This window comes from Rhamphochromis sp. 'chilingali', assembly GCF_963969265.1.
Source record: "Rhamphochromis sp. 'chilingali' genome assembly, chromosome: 7".
Lineage (NCBI taxonomy): Eukaryota > Metazoa > Chordata > Actinopteri > Cichliformes > Cichlidae > Rhamphochromis > Rhamphochromis sp. 'chilingali'.
In genome coordinates this window covers 13580806-13603622 of record NC_137934.1, presented here as the reverse complement: position 1 = coordinate 13603622, position 22817 = coordinate 13580806, and the positions used below count along the sequence as shown (strand labels likewise).

General features: G+C 41.7%; 1 protein-coding gene across 1 annotated transcript; it reads right to left on the bottom strand.

The window, feature by feature from the left end:
* Positions 1-166: 166 nt before the first annotated feature.
* On the bottom strand, positions 167-21997 carry prrt4b (proline rich transmembrane protein 4b). The gene is made up of 4 exons (XM_080886354.1): positions 21896-21997; positions 14774-15914; positions 9083-9205; positions 167-2652 (listed from the first exon to the last, which is right to left on the bottom strand). Exons 2-4 carry the CDS (start codon positions 15819-15821, stop codon positions 620-622), a joined length of 3204 nt encoding a protein of 1067 aa, XP_080742480.1. The 5' UTR covers positions 15822-15914; positions 21896-21997; the 3' UTR covers positions 167-619.
* Between the last annotated feature and the right edge of the window lie 820 nt (positions 21998-22817).

The window sequence follows — 22817 nt, the reverse complement described above, 5'->3', positions numbered from 1 at the left end:
ATTAAACAATATGTTGACAAAGTTATAGATAAACATAAATAAGTTAGTAAGCTGGTCATTAATATGCTGTCTGGATTGTTTATATAGAAGCATGTGACAAATAGCTTGTGCTTAATACCGGTAGAGGGCACTGCTGCATCATAACTGCAAATGCGTAGCTTAGTGGTATGTTTTTGTTTTTTAAGCTTGAAATACTTGACTAATTGATGATTTTGTAGAACTAGAAGGAGTCTGACTTCAGTAGTATTTAATAAGTGCTTACTTCACTCACAGTACTATCTATTGGAATGTTGGAATGCGATAAAATTATTTGTACAAATCAGTTCTTGTTAGATCACCACTCACTAAACGACTGTATCAAATGTCACTTGCTTTTATCAAACATGTAAAAGTTACAAATTACCATTTGGCTTTTGACATTCTTGGCACTTAGACCCTTTTATCTTTTTACCACATAACAAAGCCTTTCAAAAACTATATTTTGGCAGCTGTAGCTCTTCCATAGTGTATACACCGCTAACCATGCACTATCAATTTGTAAAATTCCTGGACAGTCAGCTTGCTGCACATAGTAGTCACCCTAAAGTCCTCAGTATAACCCTCATTTGACCAGACTACTTCATAAATCAATAGTCTCACTGCAGATGCTCAAAGCATCGATTTGTCTGCAAACACTGATGAATTCCTCCTGGACAGATCGGTCTGCCTCTGTCGACGTGTCTAGATCCAGGCTCTCTTGTGAGGCTGCTCCCAATGTGTGATAGTGCCTCTGCAGGTCTGCATGGCCCTGGTGGCCAGAGGATGCCACGTTACCCGTGCGGCCTTGTTGGAGAAGCTGTCGTGCATGTCTCTCTGGGCTTGCGCAGAGGACCAGCGAGCTTCCAAGAGAGGCTCGGTAGAGGGAAGAGGAGGAAGAGCTTCCCCTCCATCGTTCAGGTGATGAACAGCTGGAAGAAGAGCTCAGGGAGGGAGATGGCGGAGCACCTTCAACACCATTACCCTCAGATTCGGGTGGCTGGGGTTGAGAGGCTATCTCCATGCAGGAGGAGGTCCGATAAAGGCCAGCGTCGGCAGAGACGGGATCACAGAGTCCGTTGCTGGGAAGTGTCCAGTGCTTGTTTACTGATTGGTCACTGCACTGAAAAGGCCTAGCAGGGCTGAAGAGGCTCATGGGAAACAAGGCTTCACTGAAGAGCGCCTCATCTATGCTGCGACGTAGGTTGATGGGTGAAGGTGGACGTAGGTCTGCGGTGGAGTCACTGGTGAATGAAGATGCACCTGAAGGCTCTCTGCCACCTGTATCTTCAGGTTTTTCTGAACTCTGTAAATCCATGTCCAGGTCTCGGTAAGCCAAAGCCCGGTTACTGTGGTAGAGGAGGTCCAGGCCATTCAGACTGCTGCCAAGTCTTTCATCCACCAGAGTGTAAAGCGGGAGACTCTCAGTCTCTCCAAGTCCAATAGTGTCCACAATAGCTAGCTTCTCTTGCTGACTCAGGGTCCATTGGTAGCTCCCAGGCAGGATGGGTGACTTGGATGCCAACAGTTCGGTCCAACAACTTCCAGCAGCTGGAAGGTGGTCAGAACAATAAACTGGCTGTGCAACCACTAAGGCTAAGGTGAGACAAACCCCGAGCTCACAGAGTCTGCAGCTAAACTGGAACGCCCACCACGGCCAAGGATGGAAGACCTCCGCTCCACCCACAACACCCATTGCATTGAGCATTGCGTATAACTGAAGTCCTGCACACGCCAATGAAAACAATGCTGAAAGACACACCGTTGCAGCAGCACGATCCCACTCCCTGCTTTCAGCAAAAGGGCAGCGGTTGTAGCGCTCAGCAGGCGTTGGAGATGTGTTATTCAGGTGATAGATGTGCTTCGAGTCTGCCCGCACGTAGATATAGAACACAAAATAGGCAGCTGATAGAAAAGTTGCCAGTGCCACAAAGGTTCCCCGGGAGATGAGTGACAGAAAGAGGCACAGAGGAGGCTTTTGCTGGTAGAACTTCAGAAATGTAACTGGACCGAACGCAGCTGCAAAATGCAGGACAACCAGGCAGGCCAGGAAACAGGGTCTCTGAAAGGCCGAGTAGGAAAGCTGCATCCGTGAGCGCATGGACAGGAGAAGGAAAACCAGACCAAAAGCTGCAGTGAGGCAGGGAAACGGTGCTTCGTAGAGCATCAGTGAGGCCTCTGTGGAGGGTAGGCGGTCCTCGTGGCCATAGGCATCATACAGGAGTGAGAAGGACCTGGTACAACCAGCAGCTAATAGGAACAGGCTAACCAGAGCAAAGTAGCCACAACCAGTTGGGCATCGCAGTGGTAAGCAGAGCAGATTCAGTGCTGAGGCAATCGTCAGCATCGCAAAGACGCAACCAGCGCCGTAAATGTGGGCCTCCCAGGCCAGGCCCCACGTGGCCATAGCGCTGTTCCAGTCCGTGTACAAGGGCACCAACATCGGTGGAGCTGGGATCAGAAAGGGGCTACTTGACTGGTTGATGACAGTGGTGTTTTCTGTGGGCTTAATGTCCATGTAGGTTGTGGAATCCCACGTGGTGGTGGAGCGATTACAGCCTTCTTTAGCGACGTTGGTTGAGGTGGACATCCAGTCTTCAGTATACAGAAGTATATGGGGAGTTTCACGGGGAAGGTCTATAAAAAGAAAAAAGTAGAGATGATTCTGGAACATTAATAACTGAATGAGTTTTCATAAAAACAGAGAAAAAGAAAATGCATAAACTTTGAATTGACAGTAGCTGTAAACATGTACGGACACTTTTATATCACTTGAAAATGCACTAATGGAGTTCTAATGAGAATACACAGAAGCATTTAATAGTAAAACTATCAGAGTCAGAACACAAATGGGCTCGGGCCCAGGATGGGGAACGTTCTCCTAATGTGCTAATCCTGTGTAAAATCTTGTAAGCTGTTCAAACCGAGCGAGGCCCAAAAGCAGAGGTATGCATCAAGGTATCATCAAGGACTCCAGTCACCCCAGCCATAAACTGTTCAGACTGCTTCCATCAGGAAGGAGGTTCTGCAGCATCCGGTCCCGTACCAGCAGACTGAGAGACAGCTTTTTCCATCAGGCCATCAGACTGCTGAACACGTCATAGACACCTCAGCTTCACTACTGGAACTTCAACATTATGCACTCCACACTGTATATAAATGCCACTTGTTTTGCACATATTCAACTCTGTATATTTTATATATTTTATTATTATTATTATTATTTTATTTTTTTACTATTTAATTTGTAAAAATGTGTATACACACACACACACACACACACACACACACACACACACACGTAGGAAAATATTTAGTATACACATCCAGAAATGCATACACTATTATATATTGTACATATATTTATTAGTTTCAGGTTGGCCATTCTTGTATTTTGCTCGTTTGTGTTGTTGTGTTTGCACATCTCTGTTGCTTGTGGGGCTCGCACACAAGAATTTCACTCGCATGTGCTGTGCCAGTGTGCCTGCACATGTGATGTGACAATAAAAAGTGATTTGATTTGATTTGATTTGCATGTGTGGCTGAGTGTGTGTGTGTGTGAGTGAGATCAGCCCACTCCGAACCACAAGAGCTAGTTCTTGCGTTACGTAAGCCATCTGGAGTTTCCATGCAGCTATAGTTAATTGTGATTTTGTTAGACATGTTTTAGCACTGCAAAGGAAGTGGCTTGGCTTTGTAAATTAAGGAGTAGCCATGCATATGTGTGTTTGTACAAAATTTGCAGAGACGTCTGCAAAGCTCATCTACCCTGTACATGTTTATGCACTTCAATTACTCGAAAAGGATGTACATAAGGCACTTCACACAGCATAATGCCTCACAGATGGGCAATCAGACAAACATTTTTTCAGCCTTCTAGTCTCTGCATCACTGAGCTCCACAAACTGGTGCTTGTTCTTTTTCATAAAGCACAACCGATACTGCGTTCACCATGAAAAAAAGCAAAACAACAACAAAAAAAGAAGGACCCATGCTAACAATGGAAGCTTATAAAGAATATGTATTCAAATGCAGCTGAAGAGAAACAGCTTCTAACTGCATATCAGGGATTTGCACACACACACACAGGATCATTAGTCATTCTGCTGCAGGCTTATCAGAGACAATAACTCCACCATAAAAATTCAGGTGCTAAAAGAGACCACAGAGACAGGGACAAATGGGCAGGATAAACTGACAGCCTATTAAATCACACAGCATGCAGATTTAATGTAGTGCACACTCATAGATATATTTTGGAATCATTTACGTGTCAGAAAGTGATGTTTTTATTGATTCAAATATTGCCCAAGTGCAGATAAAAGGCACTCCCACTACTTTTGTCTGCAACAGTAATTGAAACCCATCTAGCGTTAACTGGAGAATCCATTATATCCGGTGGTAATGTTAAATGCCTGTTTAAGAACATGAATGTGTAGACTTCAGAACCGCAACCCCCCCAAATCTTTGCCTATAGGCCGAAGATGTCTAATTTGTTTCCTGAGTAAAAATAAAAGCGGAATTCATGTGGTTTTCTGAACTCTTTCTCACATGTCTTTTATGGGTTATATTCTTGCGTTTCCCATCCCACCCTGTCCTGGTCACCTAATTCATTCTTTTGTTTTTGATTTTCCTTCGACTCCCGCCTGCAAACAGGGAAACTCCCATAGGTGGGCTTGTTATTTCTGAACAGGGACAGTTTTCTTTACCAAATCCACTTTTCTCTTTGACAGCCCTGAGTTTTACAAGTCTCTTCCCATGCTTTATTTTTGTGCTTTTCCTGGTGTTTTTCCAAGTATATAGATTCAATGTATGGCAGCTGCAGTTTCTATTACGTTTAATATGTCAGCAGCTCCAGATGGAAATAGCAGTTTTTGGGTTTTTTTTTTTGCTCCAACGTGAAAACTCCTTTATTTTGTGCTTTCCATAAAACCTGTGTCTGTATATGCGTTCATTTTGGGGTGTGAATCCTTGCATTTACATGGATTTGTAAGCTACTTGTGAACAAAGCCATCATCAGATCCCTATGAGCAGAAAAGGACTTTCACAAGCGCTTTAGCAAAAGCACCTCTCTGCTGTTTGCCTGTGTTTGTTTTGTCATTATTCACATTTATCTCCTGACCTCAGTGCTGAGTCACAGCCCCAGGTACTGATGAAAACATTGAGCCTGAGGAAATACGAGCCCACCGCAGGCTCACTTCTGCATCTCTAAATGTGATGCAGCAGTTTTATTTCACACCCTGAGCTGATCCAGAGCAGCGAGCGGAAACGCAAGGATCGATTTTTGTGAGTGGCTTTGTTTTGTTTTGTTTTTTTCACTTAAGTCTTAATGAAGCTTTAATAGCAAGATGCATTCAACGTGGCTCTGTTACACATCTCTCTCTCTCCCTCTCTCTCTCTCATGATGATGCTGGATTATTAAGAGCAGGAAAGAGATTTAGATGTGCAAGTCTGCAGTCAGCACTTTCACACCACATTCTGCTCTGCTAAGTACAAGCTGTGCAACCATTAAGTCTGCTAAGCAAAATAGAACTAAACATCCTGTTCCATGCTGACATTTAATTTGCCATAATTCAGAATGGCTGAATTATAAACACAAGCCCCGATGGGTGTGGAACAGCGACATGCTTTAAATTTGAAAGCGCTCCAAGGAAATCTTGATTATCTGCCTAGAAAAAGGACAGAAATAAAACCACCTTTTTGACATATAACACGAAGTGGTCAAACATTTATTACTTTCATAACAGTCCCTGTTTTGTCTCATTATATTTACAGTACCCTTGACTTTTGGACTGCTAGTCTGACAAAACGGGAATGCTAAAGACATGCAATATTAGTTGTGCAGCACTCAGTGCTGCAAAAGTCAACCTCATGATGCCATTATAGGAAAAGTCAGCGCTCACTAGTGTCATTAGAAGTCATTGTCTGGGAATGTGTAATGTCTGTAACACGATATTCAAGTCCGGACAAATGTGGTGGGCTGACAAGCACTGGTGCAATGCAGCAAGCATAAATAAATATCTAAAGATTAATCAAGGTCAGCAGTAACCCTTTCTCCAGTGTAGTGAAATGATAATTGGTTAACTGGTTAATTCAAATTCCATGTTGCATCAGTGCAAAATGCAAAAAACAAGCAAACAAATCTTACACACTCATTATTATCAAATAAAAATAAGATAAAATTATGTTTAATCTTGTAAAAGTTATCGCACTAGCAGCATAGAAACAGTCTATGTACTCGCACTGACTCCAACTATGTCATCTTATCACAGAACACAGTCGCTGTGTGGGAAATGTGGTTCGAGTATTAAACAAACCCATGGCTGCAGACATTCTGAATGTGGCAGCCACTGATAAAGTAGGTGTGTTTTAGTATATGCATTATGTCAATGACCTGTGTGCCCACTTGTCTGCTTTCCAGGGCAATGACTTGGATTCCACTGAGGCAGGCCGAGTGGAAAACGTGATGGGTATTGAATGATCGCCCTGTTTTGTTTCCTCATGTCAATAAGAGTCCCATCTGAGCTGCTGGCCGACTGAGCGGCCTCAGGAAGGTTTGGTATGTGCCGGCGGCTGCTCACTCTTGCCTCTGACACACTCTCGCCTCTTATGCTGGGAACCTTTTACACAGAAAGACTTCAAGAGGTCTTTTGTGGACTCTGAGGGGTTAGAACTATTAAAAAACAAAGTATAATCTTTTAATTACTTGAGAATTGTTCTGCTTGTTGGGATCACAGATGTAAAATGAGCAGCTCTGTGAGACATACGATGGTGCTTTGAGCTCGCCGTTAATGGTAGCACACTACTGTAAAATGCTTACAGTGGCAGTGCTCCCATACTTCACAATGTTCAGCATTTTTGTGTTAGCATGGCAACGTTCAGTAATAAAGCTGTGTCACCTCTGGAGCTCTGACAAAACCTCCGCACAAAGACAAGGCATCGAATCTGAATGAATGGATAATTTTCGCATCTTCTCCCGTTTATGTGACAGCTTATGTAACAATAATTATTTGCCTTCATTGCAGTAGCAACAACAGATTTCGAAAATGTGACAGCAGCAAGCTGCTTGTCGTTATAGTTAATTGGCAACAGTGCAGGTTACTTATGGTTGTCACAAGACAGTGCCGCAAGGGAGAAGAGATTTCCGATTTATTTGCCATTCTCTAACCAGAACTCTAGTGAGGGAGGTTTACACTCAGGATTTTATGCAACATAAGTATTTAAATCATCCAGTCGAGTTCCAAATCCACAGATGTGAACTTCTAGGTGGGGCTTGGGAAAAAAGTAGGGGAAAGTCACAAATGTTTAGAAGATTTCTACTTTTTAGACTAGTAGCATTTCATTCAGGAGTCGACCAATCCACCAACTGGCATTCCCGTAGCTAGGGCTGTTCGATATAACGATATATATCAGATGACGATATAAAAACGTCTATTGTTTCATTTTACGCTATCGTTTGTTTCGTGGTGTCCCAAAATAAACTGTTTACGGCAATATTTTTTCAAAGGTCTCACCTGAGGTGCCTCACATGTCTACCAGCTAAGATAATGAAGTAGAAGGGTTCTTCTGATGATACGTGGACTCCAGCTACCCCACGCCCATCTTTAACTCACAGCATGTTGATTCTGTATCACTAAACTAAGGGAACCATGTAGTTTTCTTCTGATCGCCTTCATCTTCAATTTGGCTCACTTCAGAAAAAGTAATTTCGTGGGAGCTCATGGAGAAATCCGATGCATACTAAGGAGGGGCCAGTTGTGCTGGGACCTGTACGACTGAGGTTTTATCTCTCACTTAAACAGTTCTACACAATGCAGCGGGCCTGATTTTACGATAACTTTATGCGGAGCAGACATTCTCATCAGCACATTTATTTTATTTTATTTTTCTTCCTTGTTTTTTTTTGTTTTGCTTTAGGGAGAACACTATTAAATAACAGATACGCACACTAGTAATATTATTGTTTCATTTACTTACTTGCGAGCCATATTCAGCAGGTGGCACATTTGAAGTCTATTTTTGAAAACCACTTGACAGTATTGGCTATTCTGGGTGAGGTAATGTGGGTTACAGCTGCTTCTGTGAAGTGGGCTGAAAGTGAATCTCTTCAACAGATATCTGATCAGAAATCAGCTGTATATGATTCACAAATAATTAGACTAATATGTGAATTTCACATTTATACTGTAACACATTCTTACAATTGATCTGATTTTTTTCTTTTTAATGTGAAGTGAGGCGATGAAAAGAGGTTTGATCCAGTTGTAGCGTGTTCTTTGTATAGCCTAGGCATTCTTATTGTTATTGCTGCTATTATTATTATTTATTAGCACCACAGTGACCTACAATGTTGGATTTCCTAGTGAGTACTATTCTATGTGTACTCGCTTGCCAAAATGCTTCCATCAGACTTTGCCTGTTTGAGCTGTAAAGATTCGTGCTATTAATAAAAACCAGTGACATGTGGAAATGTTTGAAGTAGATGCAAATGCTTCTAAATTACTTTTTTAAAAAACTGTTGACAGCATGGTTCCAGACAACTGTAGCATAAAAAAAAAATCCACATCGACCAAGTAGAATTAATGCATTTATTTCTATTTTTTTCATTCTCTTTATTTAATTCAAAAGTGGATATTGCTTTGTTATAATGCAAAAAGATGACTAATGATGATAATCATTGGCCAGCAAGATTTGCACTACTGTGTGTTTTATTTTTGTAATAGAAACTGTTATCATTGGATCAATAATTGTGTATTTTAGAAGTAGTACCTAGAAGTCTGTTCAGTGGTTGGGCATTGCTCCCTATCTGTTGGATGAGCACTTTCCCCCCCTCCCATTGGAAGCAATTAGTAGCCTCAGGCAATGGATGCAGGTAATTGTTTCTCCCAGTCTTCTGACAGATTTACACATACGCAAACATTTAGAGGATGGCTTCTGAAAGTAACAGCATGCAGACTTTTGCTTGTCCTCCTAACAGTATGACAGTGCAAACACATGCTTCTAAAATGGATTCGATTTTTGAAGGAAGACAGTGTTTGTTTACATCTCGAGGGATGTGTTTGCTCACCTGTCTGTTGTTGCAGCTCATTGGACGGCGTGGAAATGCCTGCCAAACTTATGTCACCATCATTGTCTGCAGTCGACTGAACCACACCTTTCTCATCCTCCTTATCCTCTTTGCCTGGCAGATCTGGGGAGACACGTGCAGTTTAACCTAGGCGAGATCTCAAAGTGATCAATTTAATTAAAATAGCATTTTAAATAGCACTGGCATCTTTAAAGTAGTCTGAGTTAAAGAGATTAGCATACCCAAAAGAAAACTTAACCCTCTCTGTTCTCTGCTCAAAGCACATCTGAGGTTTAACACTGTAGCAAATGGAAGAACTATATTTCTTAACCCAGTTCTGTCAGGGATCGGCCTATCACCCACTTAGTTGTATTCAGTCATCCATAGCATAGCACAGTGGAATAGGCCTGTGTGGTCTAATTACATTGACATCCTTATGTGTATGTGCATGGGTGTGTACATCCTGGTCCACTGCAAATCCAGACTGTGTCTAGAGCTGCTGCGTTCCATAAAGGAGACAAAGAGGAAAAATGATGCAAGAAAGACGGCGAGAGAGTGCTAATGTTAATAACTACACAAAATGCCATGTGTAGTTATTACTACACATGGCATTATTCAACCCTTTAGCTCAGTATGGTTGAATCACAAAATATTTTCATAGTTAGCCACCCACGCAGGAATTGTGTGTTACAACAGTCACAAAGACAGAAGAAAAGATTTAGAGCGCTGAATAAACCTGTTGGGAAAACCGGATGAGCTGACTATGTAATGAAGCCAGGGATACCAGGTACAGTTTTAGGCTATAAGTTCAGAATTAATATTAATGAAAAAATAAATACCAAATAAAGTGGAAGATAATGAGTTGTGAAAAAAATCAGAACAGCTACAAGGCAATGCCTTCTATCTTAGAGACTAATCTAGGTCAAGCAGATAGTACCCGAGTCATCTGTTAGTTTAAAAAGTCCTACAATAAATCGGTTTCACACAGCGAGAGCTACAGTTCAGCCAAAAAGAGTAAGAAAAAAAAAAGAGAGACAATATAGCTCATGTACGCCCAGCAGTATCTCACACTACAAGTTTGTATTTTAAGTTTTAAGTGTCTTCTTTGCTTATGTTATTATATTGCGGTCTATCTGAACAAATGATTAGTAGGAAAAAATATTGTATTTGATGAGGACATGTTACACATTACCTTTTTATTTCATTACATACGCTTGCTATGCTTGTTAATGTTTAACATTATGAGGTTTTAAAATAATAGTATAAAACTCTGTGTATGTCCTGGGCTTTTTCTCTGGTCTAGCTCTGTTTGTGGAAGCCAGGCAAGGGACAGCAAATCAATTCAGTTAAGTTTTATTTATATGGTGCAAAATCATTGCAACAGTTTCCTCAAGATGCTTTAGATTTTAAGGTGAAGACACTGCAGTGATCCAGAGAAAACAGAGAAAACTCCATCAATTAGATGAACCCCTATGAGCAAGTACTTTGGCGACAGTGGAAAGGAAAAACTGTCTTTTAACAGGAAGAAACCAGGCACAACCAGGCTCAGGGACTGCATCAGTGACTCATCTAGGAGGTCACAAACATCTAAAGAACTGCAGGCCTCACTTTTCCTCATTTTCCTACACACTAACAAGTCCACCTCTGAATGCCTCATATAAACAAAATAAAGGTTTTGGAGTGGCTTACTCAAAGTCCAGGCTGATATCCGACTGAGGTGATTTGGCATGAGGTTCAACAACCTTCCAATGTGGCTGAATTAAAACAATTCTGCAGAGACGAGTGGTTCCAAAATTCCTCCACAGCGATGTGAAAGAGTCATTGCCAGTTGTCACAAATGCTTGATTGCAGTTTTTTTCTGCCAAAGGTGATGCAACCAGTTATTAGGTTTAGCGGGCAATTACTTTGTGTTGCCAGAAATGTAAGCAATATATTCTCACTGCAATTTTGTTATTATTCTGATTGTTGTAAAAATATTCACAGTTAAGTTCAACTCATAATTTTGATTTTTTAGGGAGCTAATACTATGTGTGTGTACGCCACATCTAAATCACTACAGATCTGCAGTGCAGGCAGCGAGTAAATAACAATGTCAAACAAGATCTGCTAAAAACGAGGAAGAGAGAGTGACGAGAGAGTTCACTCATATCTGTAGCTCATCACAAACTGATGACCAGCTTTTTAAAGCGACTGCTGAAATTGCAAAATAAAACAGTAGACAGTTGACAGGGATGTATGAGCTAACTGTGGATGTGCTAACTTTCCACTTTTCTTATTGAACAGCTCAACTTTCCACACCTCTGCTGACTTATCATGTATGCCTCTACCTAATTAGTACATCCATAATTTTCTTTGGTCTCCGTGACCTTAAAGTCTCATTCAGTTGCTTTTCAGTCACAGCAGAAAAGGAATGTCTCAGTGCCTTCCTCACCACAGGCTATAGCTTCATATAATTCAATTCATTTATGGCCACCCAAAATAAAAATAAACATAATTAGCGGCCGTGGCGAGTCTAAGTGTACCACAGTAACACAGTGTATAGTGATGATGGAGCTTCCCTTTATCTTTAGCTACCAGAAATGATAAACAGGAGATGATGTTGCACTCCATTACTCTCTCCTTAGCTATAAAAGCCTTGTGTGACTTGATGAAACGAATGAATGCAATGGTTTGTAAGAAATGTACTAATAATTAGTTTCATAACAGTGGCGCAATAAAGTTTCTCATCTTGAATTTTGCTTCTAATGTGACTTACTTGCACAAAATTGCATCACGTTGTTGCTAATTTGGTTCATCTTTAAGGCAGCTACACAGGAACCCAGAGCATCTCTTACTTTAAAATCAGTCTGGGCTAGAGTAATAAATCACCCCCATTGCTTAATATGTGTTCCTCAGCCAGTTCTTTTCATGGAGTTTATTCAGCCTAAGAGTTGTGAGTCAAATCCTAAAAACAAACCAGGCTGGTAAAGCCTGAGAAGATTAGCATAATATGTAAGCCCCAGCAGTGTTCTCTATTTGCACTAAAGCCCATTTTCCATGTAAAATCTATAAAAGGCCATCAGATATTCATGTCACATGCTCTGTATCCATTTCCATAATCAATTACTCTGTCATTGGCCACGCTTTAGTAGTTGGGTACAGTGCTTGGATCACAGAGACAATATATCCTTGCAGGTATTAATGGAGTGTGCTAAGGGTCTAGACTCACCAATGACTGTTAGTGCGGTAATGGAAACAGGGATGAAGGGAAAGACAGCAGGGTAAAAGACAGATTTTTGGATGAAAATTAGCAGCAGTGGTTTGAGAAAACCAACACTTTCACCCCTCAGTTCTCTTTCCCCCACTTTCTCTTCTCATAATTGACCTTGCTATGGCTGTTTTCATTGCTGTTTTATTTTTACACCTGACAGCCTCCTCAAGGGCAACGCTCCCTCGATCAATGTAACTCCCCCCCCCCCTGTTTTTTTTCCTTTTGTGGCGAAGGTGTCCAACACCTGAAACAATTCACCCCATGCAGCTTTCAAATAAATGACAGTACACAGATAGCATGCTCACATCAGGATAAAGTATGATAACACAGAGCTGCTATGCTGTTAGTGTCCTATTAATCTCCACTTGTGTCCTTTGGTAACGTGTAATAATTTAAACACTGCATGACTCCAGTCCACTAGCACATCAATTAGTCTTATGTTACTGGTTTACGTTTCTTTGTGAATGATCAGAAGCTTCTCAGCTTCTCGTCAGGGCATTTTCAACCTTTAAAGCAACAGCCGACATTTTTATCCATGAAACGAGGTGACAGGGGTTTGCGTCTGTACAGAGAGAATATACATGGCCACAAGAGAGGAGGGAGGAGACTAAATGGCAAGAAGCATGTTCAGCATCCATGAACAGCGACGGCGAGCGGATGGTCCCACAGGAGAGGCGGTGGTTTCGCTGAGCGTGCGCTTAGAATACTGATACATGAACACAGCAGCCCTCCCCACCCACCTTCTGTGCTGTATCCCACCACACCACGCACAGCTGAAAAACAAGTGCAGACAATACTGATCACAGCAGACAAAACATAATAACTGTCAGCCAAAGCAGACTGGGTGATATGGGATTGGGAATGGTTGCATTCCAACACTGCTGTTGTGGAAAAAAACATTCATGGAAGAACTGTAATCTCAAGATTTCAACATAACAACACTATAAACTGCAAGCATCTTGATGAAGCTCAAAAATCTATTCTCAAATCTGTAAACAGCACAAGGCAAAACAAATGCATTTCAAGGTCAAAGGCTGATCTTGAGCTTTTGAGCTTGAAGAACCAAAGTGCGCAGAAAATTACAAATGAAGACATTTACAATTTTGTGATAAACACACAAAATACAAAAACTGGAGGAAAACTACTCAAATGGCAAGTCTGATGTTTTTTTAATAGGTAAGTATAAACACCGCAGCATTTAAATATATTTGTAATTGGTGAGTATCTAAAGTTAAGTTTAAAATGTATGCAGTTAGTGATTTAAATTAACTAAATCCAAAAAATGACATTAGGACAGTGAATCTATAAGAACATCAAGTAACACAATTTCATCCCGATTAAGTTTTTTGCCGAATTGTACTTTATAAACAACTTAAAAATTATATTTGAAGTAAATTCCAACATTAACATATATCTGGTCTATTTGCAGAAACAGAAAATAGTTGTGTCCTACACAAGCTAGGACACTGCTGTGTGTACCCATCCACCAAACAACTGCTGAGAATAATCGACTCATCATTTTCAGGGCCGACCTTTGACCCCACATGATGAATGTGTCTGTACTTGGAGGAGGATCTCCCTCTGAGGGCTCGTTAAGTATTCACACCCCAGACTGCCACCAGTGGTTGGGGGATGGGCCAGGGATAAGAAAGTATTGCCTCGGTGTCGTGTCAGGGTCTCCTGCGACATAAAGGCTACCAGAAGCTATTTCAGATTAACATCTTTCGCTTTATACGCACGAGGAGAGCAACTCCTCTTCCCCCTTCCTCACACAGCAACCCCCACAACATTTAGACAAAATAACCTCCCTTTTCTGGTTTTAGCATAGACAATGTTGGAGTTGATCTGCTGATGAAAACACATTATAGGTGGTTAAAGAGATAGTTTCTTTTAGTAGGGTGGCCCAAATTACTCACTGGAAGCAATTGTGCAATGTGAAATTAACTTCGGGTATAGATTTAACCAGTAAACAACAACACAACACTTGAAATCTCATTTTAACCACCCACAACACTTTACTCAACACATTCTGATCATTTCTTCTCCCTTGATGCTTTGGAAATATAATGAAGACGTGTCATTTTGTCAATGGTTTCAACGTGTTTTTGATTGCTTTACTTATTAAGCAACTCTCACGTCTCAAAACCATCATCACGCTGGCAGTTAGATGCAATCCATTTATCAAATGCTGAATATCGTGTAATAATTTTAATGCTGATTCCCATCTCGTATTCAGTGACTGTTTACAAGGATTCATCTGGATCTGGGTTTTATGCAAATTTCTGACCTTTGACTTCTTGCCATGTCAAACATGTCATCGATCAAGCCAATCTGTCTGCAGCCTTTTTGACAGCCATTTATTGAACACTAAAGACCTGTCAACACATGATTGATCACATCTTTCAAGTCAATCCAGCTACTATTGATTTAACTTTGCTTACCTCCAATTGGTAAGTTAACCTTTTGGATCTGAGTTGTGCTTGTTGTGGATTCCAGGACTGGTTTATGATCGATCCCCGGGGCACTAGACATTACCCCTGGCTCCTCTGCCATGGCCCACGACCAGGCCTCAGTTCTGCTTTGAGTTGTGTGGACTTCTGATGTAGTGAAGTCTCCAGCTTGGAGGGTAATGCTAACAGATGCATCTTGTGGTTCTCTGCTAAATATTGTTTCTGGGGTAGCAGTGTGAGCAGCCGGCCCCAGATTGTGTCCCATGGTCAGTGCGGTCTCCACGAGTCCTGGGTTTGTTGTCGTGGTTTGAGCTACTGCCCATGTCAAGGCAGTGGGAACTGTGGTTTCTGGTGCTATTGTTGAAGGGATCTCTGGAGAAAAATCTTCATTTGCCAGAGGAACACTGTGTTTCTCTTGAAGGTGTTGTGCGGTGGCATTCGCGCTGGGCTCAGCTACCCATGTTGTGTCCCATGGTGGGTGGGTATGTGTTGCATTCTGTTCAGGAGCGTTAGTGCTGGTGGGACTGTTGGTGAACAGAGTGTTTCTGATAGAGACGCTTGTGGGAGAGTAGGAGTTGGAAACAAGAGTATCATTGTCGCTCAGAACTATGCTGCTGTGTGGAGAATCTGATGTTCCTGTGGGAGGTGATTCGCTTCTTATCTTAGTCACGCTGGTTAGGAGCCCCTGAGTCAAAGTGGTGGGTGACTGAGATGCTTCAAAAATGCTTTCGTCTCCAGATCCTGAGCCTTCTTGGGCTTGATCATTTGATTCTGTCAGCCCTTTGGCAGGTGTGGTCACTGCAGCTACCTCTTCTTTACTATCTGAACTCCCATAAAAGGGAATACCGAACTGCAGTTTGGGAAGGGAAGGGAGCTTCGACAGAGCCGGGGCCCACCAATACGAGCTGACTTTATCTTCAGGTGGCTTTTCACTTGATGCCGTCGATCCCCAGGGGGCCTCTTCGTCAGCCGCAGCCTCTCTGTGAAGTAACAAAAAATACCAAAAGAAGAATGCCAAGGTCCAGTGGAGGCGAAGCATGCTTTCGACAAGTGGTGTGCAGATCCGTCACATGTTGTTCTCCATTCTCCTGCTCCCTGAGATGGGTCCGGCTGGCTTGCCAGCAAATATGGCCTAGAAGACAAGAACACAGAGGACATCAGTGACACACTTTTCATCCACTCTTTGGCGGCTAAATTTGAGTTGATGAAAACTTGATAGAATTTGCATGTGTTCACTTTTTGAAAGGCTGAGTTTTCTTAGAGCATGACCTGCTTTTGATCTGTTTTTCCAGACTGTAAAGCAAATTCTTGAAAAAAAAAAAGTATAGAAACGATGCCACTCATTACAAACGACTGCTGAAGTTAGCAGGCTTAAAAAATACGTCAGCCGCCACAAATCACAACAAGAGCTTAAGTATTATGGACACCCCACAATTAGCGGTATTCTGTCAGATGCCGTGGTCAGTATTTATGTCATGCTGTTGCTCGCATGCTCACTGTGTCGCAGCAGTTGGGCTGTTACATGGACTGATGAATTCGAGAAGGAACTTCCTTTCATATACATCCTCCTCTATAAGGAGTGGTTGAGAAATAATGTATAAGAGTTGGGTTGGGGGGAGGTTAGACTCTGAGAAGAATAGAAAGACCACTTATTCTTTTGTGGAGCATTGAATAGTTCAAAGTCACTAGCCTGTTGCCTCAGTGAAAAGACTGGAGCACCCAAGGAATTTCCCCTGTGAGAACAACAACCTGTATGCATAGCCTTACTTAACTCCCTCCTCAATAACTCCCAGCTTTGGTCTTGCTCTCTTTCAATCTCAGATTTATTTGTTCTTTAAAGCAGTGGAGAAAGGTCTTTTTGTGTGGGAGTTTAAAAAAAAGCATCAATATTCACAGAAAACTGCTATCACAGTCAAGCTTCTCTACCGTGCTCTCGTTGTTTTTAATCAGGCATGTCACACTTCCTCTTCATTGTCAGCTTTTCTTTTCCGCTATGACAAGTTTATTTAAATCCCTCTTTTTTTTCAAAGCATTGCCTGTTAACTTTGATCTCTCAAGTGTTGCCATTTTCTTTAGCACGCATACAATTTAGATCAATAAGCCACTGCTTATCCCGATGTCTCTGGATTACTTCCACTGATCAGGAAAGCAGGGCTTTGTCCAGCCATCAACCCTTCTCTTCCCTGCCTGAAGGAATGAAATCAGCCAGAGCACACAGTCAGATGCTTAGATATGAAGACTGAGAACTGGAAGGGGGGGGGGGGCAAACATGAAGCTTCCCACACACTCCCCACTTTTAGCATTTTGACTGAACAGCAGGAAAATCCAATTCCAAGGAGGTGAGAATGTTTTTAGATGGCTGTGTGTTCGAGCTTGCCCCAGCCAACCTGCAGACAGTCGCATTTCATGCATGCAGTGATATGAGTGATACGATTGTAGATGAATATGGATCTGACTCTGCATGTTAGTACAACTTGTTCGCCTACATGTACTGTTCTGTAGTAGATCCACACACCCACGCTTGCACTCTCCTGAATTCTTCAAGACATTCTGACAGCAGTTTTTAAAGGCTTAGAGAAAGGGAAAAACATCTAGTTGAAGCATGGGGCAAATTATCTTTCATCCCTAGTTGCCCTTTTGTTGATTTGATGTATAAATCATCAATTATTTACACAGCGGGTTAGTATATATAATTTATTTTGGTTAACATTCTCACATTTCACTTCAGTATCACTTTCATTTAGTATCCTGCAGTGTGGTAAATGGGAAACTCATGTAGGCTCATGTCGAGTGTAAAATGATCGCTTTCCTTAGCGTAGCGATTGCACAGTTCTCGAATAATCATGATATTTACTATGATATCGTTTTTTCAGGCCATTCACCGGAAGCAGTTAAGCAATTCAAAGCATACTTTGCTAGATCTTGGATTAAACAACTAAGACATTTTTCATGCATATTCGTCAACATCAGGATTATTCTTGCATCTAACATACGAAAAATTTTAAAATTACCTTTCAAGTCATAATATCAGAGGATGTCCAGGAGATACACAGCAAAGGTTGCATGCGTTTGAATGTGTGTTTCTAGCAACTGTGTTTCCTCATTTTTAACTATATTTCAAAATAAACATTTTCTTTCCAACAAAGTTTTAAAGTGCCTTAAAGTTTAAAGGACCAATGAGGCAGATGGGCTGCTCCATTCATCGGAAATTTGGTTTGTGGTGAGAAAATAGGTTTGTCAGAGCCAAAAAAAGAAAAGAAAAAAAGATGAGAGCGGTGATAATTAACAGCATAAAGCAGTTTACAGGTGAGGGTAACTTCAGTCATGTAGTATTTCTTTGCGGGTGACACATTTCATGTGCATGTTCTCACATGACCTTATAAAAACCGAAGCCAAACTGAAGCTTTAAAATGTAAACAAAGCAGCCTACAAGTAATGTTCAACCACAAATTGTCAGAGTCAAATTTAAACAATCTTATAATCTTACTACAAACCACCAATTATTCCAAAATCCTACTCAGCTTGAGCTTTAATGCCACTGCCTTTAACATTCCTGTTACCATTCTTCCCCACATCAAATACACGCCTGCTGTAGGCATTGTCTTGTTTGACAGGCAGTCGAGCAAGTGGAAAGGAGCTATAAAAAAGTGGCTGTGGGGAATATGCAAGTCCCTTCTCTTATTTTGCTGGCGTTTTGTCTCACTGCTCCTGACAAAGATGGTGGGGAGCCTGGCACTGTAGTGTGCTCAACGGAGCAGAGATAGAGAAAGATGGACCGAGAACAAGAGACAAGGGCAGGCGAGGAGAAGAACAACACCGTGTTGACATTCGATTGTGACATTGTTAGTCCAAGAGAGCGAACTCTGCGGCAGTCTCCTTGATGCTCATTTTAGTTTGCTGCCCAGAACCTCTTTTATTAACTCTGTCAACAGACTCCTGGCTTTCATTTTAGTCTCAGCGTGTCTGTGTTTACAAGAAAGCACATACCTCATATTTTCTCTGGGACCATTAGCTACCTGACACGCAGTCAGCTTTCAATGTGGTGCAGCACGTTTCTCCATGAAACATATGCTGTTTCTAAATTAATTGGAACTATCGCAGGACAACCCCTTCTGTTATCAGTGCACTCAAAATTTTGTTTAAGTTAATCAAACAAGAAATATAAACCTTGTAACTGAAGTGGAGGCTTGGGTCTTTCTAGAGTGATTGAAATGGCGAGGGCAGTCGCGAATAGAGATGAATTGACTGCAGCCAGCGTCATTACTATTTAACAAACCCTCTATGAGCGCGGGAAGGTCTGAGGATCAATGACATAGTCCAGGATAATGGAGTAATTTACCTCCCTGCAAATGGCTACTGTTGTGTGTGATCGTTGTTGTTTTCTGAGTCTGCTGTGTGGGTGTACATATTTACAAGCCCTAGTTTTCACTCTAGTATTATTTCCATGGTTATGTGTAGGTGCAATAGCATACAAGTGCACGTGCGTCCTCCCACGTGCCTTTGGGCCCTCTGTTTTTCAAATGTAACTCCATCTCCCATCTAAAGAGCAAACTTAAGTATTAAATTTGAAAGGATTTTTTTTTAAATCTTGGGAATTAGAAGGCTTTCCATATCAAGCAGGCACTGAACAACCAAGATGATTTGAATGTGTGACTATCAAAAATTTGTGTTATTGTGCTTTAGAGCCTCATATGCAAATATTCAGATACTTTACCCTCCTTTATTCTTTATTATCTTTCACAACTACTATATTGTCTTTGCTCATGGTGTGTAATAAGAATTCTGTGGCATTAAATGCCATAACAATACTGCAAACTAAAAAAAAAGGAAATCACTCAGTTAACTCAACTTGCAATTCTGCTTCCATAGTAGCGTTTCAACATCTTGTGTGTGGTTACGTCGCCATGATGCCATACAGTGTTTTTATTCAAATTAGCAGTGATTGGCTAATAACTGTGGCCAGGAAATAGTAACCTTTTAGGCAAAGCAAAGTTTCTGTCTTCACAGTAGCCTAGGTCAACCACCTGCTGACTGTAGTCATGTTTACAAAAGAGCACAAGCGAGAATTTTATTAAGATTCCCAGACAATTTTTAAAAGAACTGTCGTTAACTGCACAACCCTTTTGCCTTAAATTGCTATTTTCTGATTGCACAGAGCCTATAGAATAGTGACAAAACACCTGTGTTGTGACTAGTTGCCTCTAGGCTCCGGCAACCAGAGGAACTGTTGTTGGAGGAGACAAAGAAGTCAGACACAGTGGGAAGCAGCATTAAATCTGCATTATTTCTATTAGATCGGGAAGTAAGACAAATTTCCTTGTGATAAACCTAATATTATAAACAATCATTCAGTATTTGCAACAACACAGGGAGAGAAGTGATAAATCTATAAGCAAGCGCTTATGTGAGCTTCAGTATCTTCCTCAAGGACATACAGACTACAGGAGTTAGGGATCAAACCATCAAATCTCCTGAGCTACAGTTGCCCCTGTTTAATTTGAAGCTTTCTTCATTTGTCATCATCCATTTCCATTCACTTCCGCTTATCCTTTTCAGGGTCGCGGGGGGCTCTGGAGCCTATCCCAGCTGTCATAGGGCGAAAGGCGGGGTACACCCTGGACAGGTCGCCAGTCTGTCGCAGGGCTAACACACAGGGACAGACAACCATTCACACTCACATTCACACCTAGTGGCAATTTGTATTATCCAATTAACCTATCCCCACAAGCTGCATGTCTTTGGACGGTGGGAGGAAGCCGGAGTACCCGGAGAGAACCCACGCAAACACGGGGAGAACATGCAAACTCCACACAGAAAGACCCCGGCCTGATGGTGGAATTGAACTCAGGACCTTCTTGCTGTGCGGCAACAGTGCTAACCACCGTGCCACCGTGCTGCACATTTGTCATCATTTTAAAAATAATTTCTCCATCTGTTGTCCTAGACTGTAACTAATGTGTTCGCAGCAACATGTGCACAAATGGAATTGTGCAACCAGTCAATAGTGCCTGGACATTATTGACCATAATGAGAGCTGTTCTCATGTCTAAGAATAGCTAAACCCATCCACATGTGTCCAAATAGGCAGCATCATAAGCTGGACTCCCAACCGAGTCCCGTTGGCTTGACAACCAAACAACATCCTGAGTCACTGTATTTACAAACAAGATTAATTCCTTGCTATTTTCACCTGCAGGGCTTCCACTCCAGGGCATTATCTTTTGGTTCTGGCATTCTTTTTCTAATGTATTTTTCTAATGTATTTTTCTAATGTATTTTTCTAATGTATTCTAAATACCACCTCTTTAAAAAAAAAATCCCAGTTTGACCAGCCCTGAGATAGATCTCATCAATCTCTTGATTGAGAATGACATTGTAGTGGGTTAATGCTTGTGTTAGCTCTAGAGCTGATGAATGCAGTGAACCCGCTTATTATAGAGGACGCTTTCAAACACAGGCTTTCCACAGGCTGCCTTTGCCATGGTGACAGCTGAAGCCAAAGACGTCTTGTTAATCCCAGGAATTTGAACACCTTCTGGATTACGCTGTTTGGCTTCTTGGAGCGTGTTGCTCTCACATGTAAATGGGCAGTCTGACACACAAACACACACACTCAAAAAAAAAACCCCAATCGATTCTTGCAAGAGCATTTGCTGGTTTGCTAACTCCAAAGCGCACATACATACATTTGCACACCCTTCTAAAACAAAGTGAGTGAAAATAGATACAACTGCTAAACGAAATCACAAGAGTGAAAATTGCAGATGCCAACATCTTTATATGTCAGATTTATCCAGACGCCTCACTGACAGGAACACACATACACATATATTTAGCCATTACTCAGCTTTGAAATCCAGATGTTAGTAAGAATCTGCACACCAGCATCAACCACAACCCTTCATCTTATATATGTTTGATGAAATCCAGTATGTTTGTGTGTATCAGTGTGTAAAACTGCAGCTAGAGTGTGTATACCAGCATGCAACTGCCTGCATTATAGGAGTCATATCCACACACACCTTATTATTGGTCAAGACCACCTGATTAAAATACACATACAGAGAGAGACAGAGGGAGGAAAAGGACGGTGAAAACATGTCAGGTGCTTACCCGCAGATGTATGAAATAAGATCCACAGCCAGCGGTGTTCGAGTGTGAGTGCTGCAGGCGAGATCGTGTTTCTGAGCCTATGTAGGTTTGCCTGTGTGGAACAGAGTTCCAGTCTCCCACCCTCCCTCCCACTTGCTCTCGCTCCCTCTCTCTCCCTCTCTCTCTCTCTGTATTTTTCTATCTCTCTCACTCTTTGCATCTGTAGTCCACTGTGTGGCCACCATCACAATGCCTGTGGTCACACCTCACTGGGCAAATTGTTCAGCGGAGATGACCCGCAGCCACAGACAAACACACATGCTTAAAAATGACAGACACAGCCTTTAACATGAATGCGCACACACGGGCAAAAAGCTGCTGGTATCCAGTTGCAGCAGTTTTTAAGGCCAGAACTAATATCACTGATGGTGCTGATGAGGATGTTTTTTTCACAATCACAAGCACACAGACTCAAAGCACGTGTTCAGATTATGTTAAGTTCTTAGTGTCCTCAAGCTGTCCTCCAGTAAAACCCAAATGTGATCTGACGTCCTTGTAACTAAGGTGTGAGGAGGTTTAAGGTGTGAGCGGGATTACAGCAGTCTCCTTTGTAACAGCTTGACCCATTCATCTACTTTGACCTCCTCCTCCTCCTCTTTTGCTCTCTATTGACACTTTAATGTCAACGTGTGTATTTAATGATATTTTAGTATTATATCATTTCTTGGCAGGATAAACTAACTGGTTACACAATCACACTGCTTTAACAAAATACAACTTGTGCAGAAACACGAGAAAGGCGGATACAAATTGTAAACAAGTCAAACAGTTTACCACATTTTCCTCAAACGTTTTTGAAGTTGCCACTATTTTCTACCCGACATTTGTGAGCTGTAAATGCCAGCAGAACTCTCACATCTGTTCGTTTCCCTGCCTTTTTTCT